Source organism: Coregonus lavaretus, assembly GCF_964263955.1.
Source record: "Coregonus lavaretus genome assembly, chromosome: 39".
Lineage (NCBI taxonomy): Eukaryota > Metazoa > Chordata > Actinopteri > Salmoniformes > Salmonidae > Coregonus > Coregonus lavaretus.
Window position 1 is genome coordinate 13,107,622 of NC_140026.1, and position 7,680 is coordinate 13,115,301.

The window sequence follows — 7,680 nt, forward strand, 5'->3', positions numbered from 1 at the left end:
CCCATTTAAACTTGTGATAATATCCAGCTGGAGCGAGTTTATGTAACGTGTTTATGAAGTCCTCGTGCCAAGCAGTTGTACTCACTGGCACTACTTGTGATTTACTTATGCAATAACCTCTCCTACACTTTGTAGAGAGGAGTGTGCATAACTCATAATGATGTGTGTGTGTGTGTGTGTGTGTGTGTGTGTGTGTGTGTGTGTGTGTGTGTGTGTGTGTGTGAATGCATAACCACAATGAACTCTGTTTTTTTATCAAAGAAAAACGACTCTAATTGATTCCAAATAGGCTATATTTGAAAAAAGGAAATGTACAAGAAACAGTAGCAGTCATAAACCATAGTAAATTACATGTACAAAACTATACTAAACACAAAATGTCCTTCATGCTGTATAAATGCTTAAAGGCATTGTCTTGAAACAATGTTAATAATATCTTAAAGAGCAGTAGGTAGCTTAGTGGTTAAGAGCATTGGGCCAGTAACTAAAAGGTTGCTAGTTCAAATCCCTGAACCAACTAGGTGAGAAATCTGTCTATGTACCTTTGAGCAAGGCACTTAACCCTAGTTGCTCTGGAAAGAGCGTCCTGCTAAATGACTAAAATGTGAATACATGGCAGTGATATACTCTTCATTAATGTCCAGTATTTCACTGAATAAACTAAACGTAGACTGCAGTGTGATTGAGATGTTTTCTGTTGATTTATTGCTTCTAGAACAGTGTAAAAATTCCTGCTCCTTTTCCGTCTGCTATAACATTTTCTCACAATATATAAATGGATTAAAGGGAACTTTTACATTAAAGTGAAACCATATAACGTGGTGGTGTGAGGGAGGTTACTTCGGTTGAACTCAGGCCAGAGGAATGGTTTACTTTGTTCTTTAAACGATGGTGCCTGTACTGTAGTCTTCCCAGATATTAGTTTGGCTGCTGTGGTTGTTTTCCTCTTTCTCCTCCTCCCTTCTCTAACATCATTCCTCCCTCCTTTCATTTCCTCCCTCTCATCCCATCTCCCACCTCTTGTTTTGGCTCGCCCTTCCTCCCCCTCACTCACCCTCCTTTCTCCCTCTCTCTCTTTCTTACCCCCTTGTCTTTCTCTCTTTCTGCCTCTTCCTCCCCTCTCTCACCGTTCACACCCAGACCTTTCCCTTCCCTCCTCCCTCCCCTCCCTCCCCACCGCCTCCACAGCAGCCCCCTCCCAGGCCACGGTGCCGTGTAGCGGGCAGGTTCTTGTAGACAGCCCTGGAGTAAGGTATGAAGCAGAGCCCCAGCTGGAGGTGGCGTGCCAGGCGGCAGTAGGCAGCCAGAGCCAGGACCAGGAGAGGGGTGACCAGGAGGAACCCGACCACCAGGAGGGCCACACAGCCCCCGTCGCTCAGCAGGTCCGAACAGTAGAGGGACGTCCCCTGAGGGCGCACCTGGGTAGAGGGGAGGAGAGGGGACAGGAGAGGAGAGGAGAGGAGAGGAGAGGAGAGGAGAGGAGAGGAGAGGAGAGGAGAGGAGAGGAGAGGAGAGGAGAGGAGAGGAGAGGAGAGGAGAGGAGAGGAGAGGAGAGGAGAGGAGAGGAGAGGAGAGGAGACAAGGGTTGTTTATGTTACTGTTTTTCACATGACCGTAAGAATGTGTTGCACCAAAAACAAAGAGATTGACATAATGTTCTTATAACTGTATTGTTACATTAATAATGCAATGTAAATGCAACAGAAATGCATTGATCGCAAATGTTGCTAAAACAAGCTAGTTTCTAATAAGCTGATGAAGCTAACAAAGCTTTCTGTTGGTGTCTTCTCAGAACAGATGGAGAGAGTCATTTAGCGCCCATGTTCAAGAGAAGTGAAGGATGGAGGAGTCAAGGAGGAATGCAGGGACAGACAGAAGGAGGAGAGGAGAGGAGGGGATGCAGGGAGACGATGACGTGCCCCATGGTGGAATGTGTATCTGAGGGCAGAACAGACACAGAGCAGATTGCAGTCTGACACACACACACGAAGAAGGAGGGGCCCTTCCATAGATTAAATGTGATTAATTGCCATTCTTACATCACAGCTGTAAAACATCACAATAATATCTATGGAACTTTATATTTAAAATGGCTGCCTGTTGGTGTGGTATGTGATGTTGTTAGTGTGAGGGAGAAGAGGTAGAACGGGTAGCAGAGAATGGAGAGAATGTGTGAGGAACGCACAGGAGGGAAAATGGAGGGGCTGTCATCCTTCCTTATCTGCATGTGGTAAGCAAGTGGAGGGGGATGGAGGGAGGGAGAGGAGATGGAGAGGAGATGTAGAGGGGAGGCACAGAGTGGTGAGGGAGGGGTGGTGGGAAGGAGGTTGCTATGTCCATGTTTGTTTCTACTTTCTGAGGCCTCTTCAGGGGGGGTTATGTCCCACAGCCAACCTTCTGAAAATATTTTATATTCATAGCTCTTATTGGGGCATGGTTGTGTGTAGTGTATTTTGGGTGTCTAGCTCTGAAATCATGCAACTGTATCATGCAACTTAAAGTTCATGCAGCTGCTTAGAGAAGATATTCCCTTTCCATTTTTCAGAATTGTTGGTGAATGTTTTTCAGAGTTTGTGGAATTCAACATTTTGTGACAACGAACTGCGAGATCAGGATAACTTGTTTAGCTAGCTTTAACATTCCTCCCTTCCTTCCGTTCTTTCTCATCCCCCTCTCTCCTTTGTTTCATTCCTCCCTCTCTCTCCCTCTCCACCCTAATCCCTCCTTAATCTGGTGCCACAAGGTTCCTAATTGGTTAGAGGGGAGGGGAATCCTGTAACATGTCTCTGTGAACACACACACACACACACACACACACACACACACACACACACACACACACACACACACACACACACACACACACACACACACACACACACACACACACGCACACACGGTCATTAGTAAGGTGGTCAGTACTTCTGTGGCTTTTTTTCCCATTTACACTCTCTGACCCACTATGACCTGTAGGGGTGGCAGGGTGGGACCCTAAAACTAGTGGTACTCAGTGGGGTCAAAGGTGTGTGCTCACGCGCATGCGCGTGCTTCTGCGTGCGTCTGTCTGTCTGTGAGCTCAAGTGTGCTAAATTCATTTTGCACTTAATGTTTTCCTATTCTGTCTGTGAATCTGTGCATGCTATTTTAAGGTTTTCTTCGACATAGCCTTGTCCTTGATTTGTAGGAGTTGGCTAAAGCATGTAGATATGGGACCAGCCAGGCTAGCTAATCCCTACCTCCCTCTAGTCTTTAGTCTTTCCCTTGACTCCTAACCTGTCCAGTCTGTCTCAACCCTGTCTGCATCCAAAATGGCATCATATTCCCTATATAGAGCACTACTTTTTACCAGAGCTCTATGGGCCCTGGTCTAAAGTAGTGCACTATAAAGAGAATAGGGTGTCATTTGGGACGCAACCCCTGTTCTTAAACATCTGAGAAATACTGAGAAACTCTGGTTGATCTGCTTATGAAACGCATCACAGAGGGCCAAACTCCACCCTCATCTTCTGCTAAAATATTCCAAACTCATGGTGGATGGTGAAAGTTTAGTAATGAGTTTTATGATTTACAGTCAGTCCCTCCTGAAATGTCAGCATATATCACTACTCTGTATACCATATGATTATTTAATATTATTCTGATCTATTATCTAGTTAGTTACTCATGACGCTACCTCCCGAAGGATGTAATGTTATAATTGTGTTAGCAGACACACCTTCACTCAGACATATACAGTAGATGAGTTCTGAATGTGAAATTGAAATGACACTTGGGAATTTTGGAGGAAGAACGTATGAATTAAGTAGGAAAAGTAACCTTTCCTCTGAATTTTCCCTCAGGTTAGTCCTTAGAGAGCGTCTCTGCCTGAATAGTAGAAGAAGAAGAAGAAGAAGGAGAATACAGACCCCATCCCTTTCCCTCCTTACCGTAGAATGACACAGGAACCCGAACACCACCATCACTATAGCCGGGGTGAGGATGAGTCCGAACACCAGTCCGGCCAGGCAGGCGTTGATCCCCGCAATGACCAAGTTCTGGGCTGTCACCAGCACCGAGCACGCCCAGCAGTCCAGAGAGCCCCTGAGCTCCAGGGGAGCGTTGCTCCCTCCTCCCCCGCTCTCGTCTGCAAAGTACGGGGGAGGCACCACCACCCCGGAGGGGGTCCCCACAGGGGCGGTGGAGGCCAGGGAGTTGGCGTGCTGGAGGTGGTGGTGGTGGTGGGGGTGATGGTGGGGGTGCATGTGGGGAGAGAGCTCCTCAGAGAGGTCAAGGGCCTGGTGGTGAGCCCCCTTCTCCAATGTGCCGCTCATACTCATGGTCAACTGGGGAAGAGGGGAGGGAGAGAGGGAGAGAGGGGAAGATGGGGCAGAGTTTAGCCAGGTTTGCTAAAGCAAAAATGGTCCCTACTTCTCGGATGTGGAAATACTGTTCCAAGCATATGTGAATGTGAAATGATTTGGCTTTTCATGAGTGGATCTTTATAGGTATAGGGTCATGCTTTTTGATTGCCAATTTGTGCAACAGAAGTCTCTACCAGTCTCAAACTCATGTCTATCGCAAACATGGTCCCTAGACATATCATAGCTGAGGTTCAGTCTTCAAAGGTAGAATGAACCAGGGAGTTCACAGGGAGGTTAGAGGACTTTATCTGTTAGAGGAAGAGGAAGGCAGGCTGCTCTTATATCTTCTATCAGAACAGGATAGTTATCTGAAAGCTGATTGGCCCAGAGGAAAGGAACCTAATTGCCAGGCAAGGGTGCACAGAGGATGATGATGGATAAGATGAAGATGAAGGGTAAGAGACATAATCAAAGGATGTGTGCGTGCATACACGTGTTGTGTGTGTGTGTGCGTTTGCGTTCGTGCTTCTGTGTGTATGCTTGTGCACGTGCCTGAATGCATTTGTTTATCTTGCTGCTGATTGCAGACTGCAGTTCATGTTTTGTTAGAAATAGAAAACTTAGAAGTAATGTCATGGCCTTATGTTCAAGACACTGTAAAAGTGTTTGAGTCTTCCAGTATGGTAAAAACAACTCCAAATCACCATAGACCAAGTTTAAAGTTTCCCTGAATCAGCGACAAGTAACAACTCCTAACTGACATGTGCCATTAACAGTGACAGGATAGCACCACCCCCTTCTCCCTTACTCAGCGTTGCCCTAACCAGCCTGAACAATGGACCAGGGTCAGTTGCCAGCCTTCCTTCCAGAAATACTTCAGACCTCAGCACCGCTTTGCACTGCTCTGCACCAATCGGCCCCAATGTGATAAATCTATCATGGCAGACCAGAAGGGCCGAGGTCTAGCACTTAACAATGTTAGTTCAGAAGTTGTGTAAAAGTGTATTGAGCAAAATTCCACAAGTGCAGGGTAGAACTAATAGCAAAGAGAAGAATACCCACAAACTTTTTGGTGGTATTTAAGTACACTCTAGAGAATTCAAGCAGTTTTGTTTGGGTATTGTTCTTCTTCCTCCTCTTAGTACTTTTAGTACGGGCACATCCAGCATTTCCACAGGTGCAGGATACAAAACCACCTGCATATTAGGTACTGGTAGGATCATGGTCATGTTGCTGCTCTCCCTCTGGTCACCCCCCCCCCCCCCCCCCTCTGCCTCCACCCCAATGGACATGTATTTATTCATCACTGCCACAGTTGTTATGATGTATATAGTGCTATTTCTATTTGTTGTTTTTTATTACCATTTTCATTATTTTATTTCACTAGTCCTGCAAGCCTAAGATTTTCACTGTACCCTGCAATCACACCTGCAACCCTGTACATGTAACTATTAAACAATCTGAATCTGAATGAGTTTTTCCTGACCATGATAAACTCCTGGTCATAGATATAGGATATATGTTGGTATTCATCTTCTTACTTTTACCCAACAAACACACTTCACCCGCATACCTCATCCGACCGTTGACCCTGACCCTAACCACGCTAGGGAAGAGGTCCACTTGAGATGTGTCGCTGCCAGACGTTGCTACCTCAACAGTGTTCTACGTCAATCTCCCATTGTTAGTGAAGTGTTGTTGTTCAGGTCTAAGGTCGGGGGTGCAGGAAGAGTCCAACTAGCTCACTCATTGTGCCACGATATAAAATAGGCCTACACTTGGCCGCTACATCTGTTTTACACGCTGTACTTGGCTTGTTATTTTTTGAAAAATGAGGCGTTCATTGTTTTTCATAACCCTGGAGACGCTTGATCTTGATCTTGACGCTATAGAAATTCATGAATTACCCTATGGTATTTTCAAATTAGCTTCCTCTCTAGCTTGTGGTTACTAATATAGCACTGAACTATATTCAAGCTGGTCCTTGAAATATTCTGATGTTCTAATCTAGAACATTCTGAAGAAGCTCTATTGTTCTATTATTCTATTGTCTTTTTGGCTGGCAGTTGCATACATTTAACCCCTGTCTGAAACATTATCTATGCATTTCATTATCAGTGATGCTAACAAGAATAGTAATAACAAAAAAAAATGGTGAGTCTTTTTCACAGATATTAGAATAGAAGACATCTAAAAAAGAACGTTTTAGTTAGTTAAATTCCCTCCCTGTGGCTGTGGTTTCTCACTCACATTGCGTGGAGCCTGGTAGAGCCTCTCTCCGATCCTTGTGGTTCTCTTCTCTTCTTGAAGTTACACTGAAACTCTCTCTCCTTCTCTTAACCACTTATACAGGCAGGTGGACAACGTTCACTGACTTTAACAACTTCTCTGTTCTCTCTCTCCTGTCTTCCCTCAAATCTCCCCTTGCGTTTTGGCTTGAGGTTCTCACGCTTCTAGTCCTTCTGTATCAGTTCAGATTCCTTCACACTCTTGTCAGTGAAGTTGGGACCAGCTTGTATTGTAGCGGTATGCTGGTATGTTGGCCTTGTGTATCCGTAGTGGCGATCTCCTGCTGTTTCCACTCGTCGTCGTCAGTCAGGGAGAAGTCCGTGTGCTTTGTTTTTTCATCTGTTGTTCTCTCTCTGACTGCAGTTGACTACTCCAGCCTCAACGTTTTGGGTCTCAGCTCCTTAGAATCATCCCAAACTTCTGTACCTCCCTCCGTCGGTCCGCCCTCCTCTTCTTCTCCTATTCTCACTCTCTCTCTCTGTTTGATTCAAGCCCCTCTTGAGGAATTATAGGGACGCCTTTCTCTCCCGCTCTCACTCACTTCTCCCTCCCTCTCTCCCCTCCCTCTTTCCCACTCCCTTTCTTAACTACTACATTGAGTGCTTGTGCCCCCTCCTCTCACTCCCCAACCCTCTATCTCCCGTTTAACTACTATACCCAGTGCTTGCAAAGCACCCACATCTCTTCTCTCGTTCCCTATGTTAAATGTGTGTAGCACTCTGGGGGCTTTGGGGTTGGAGCTCCTCTGATAACCTGAGAAGGGATGGAGCCTGTGGAGAGAGGGAGAGCGGAGAAAGAGAGAGTGAGAGAGGGGGCGAAGGGGAGAGAGAGAGAGAGAGAGAGTGTTTATTTAAAGAGCTGCTGTGTCGCTGTGGTCTAATCAGCAGTCAGGGATGGAGCAGAGGCTGCATGGTGCCATTGACATCCCCACCATGTTACAGACAGGATCACAACCCTGGTTGGTTAGACTAACTTATTTAAAGATGTACATTACAGTGCTTTTATTACTGTACAAAGATTTCTGTAAGTACAAGTGTAACACGTTTAGGTA

The 7,680-nt window shown here is 45.7% G+C and overlaps 1 protein-coding gene across 1 annotated transcript; it reads right to left on the minus strand.

Annotated features, from left to right (window-relative positions):
• Positions 1-274: 274 nt before the first annotated feature.
• LOC311112864 (transmembrane protein 88-like) lies at positions 275-7,074 on the minus strand. The gene is made up of 3 exons (XM_084156002.1): positions 6,591-7,074; positions 3,927-4,322; positions 275-1,418 (listed from the first exon to the last, which is right to left on the minus strand). Exons 2-3 carry the CDS (start codon positions 4,314-4,316, stop codon positions 1,131-1,133), a joined length of 678 nt encoding a protein of 225 aa, XP_084012128.1. The 5' UTR covers positions 4,317-4,322; positions 6,591-7,074; the 3' UTR covers positions 275-1,130.
• Between the last annotated feature and the right edge of the window lie 606 nt (positions 7,075-7,680).

Coding starts and splice junctions, on each gene's coding strand:
- LOC311112864 (XM_084156002.1), bottom strand. CDS start 4,316: ATGAGTATGAGCGGCACATTGGAGAAGGGGGCTCACCACCAGGCCCTT. Junction 1,419..3,926: donor GGTTCCTGTGTCATTCTACG/GTAAGGAGGGAA, acceptor CCCTCTACCCAG/GTGCGCCCTCAGGGGACGTC.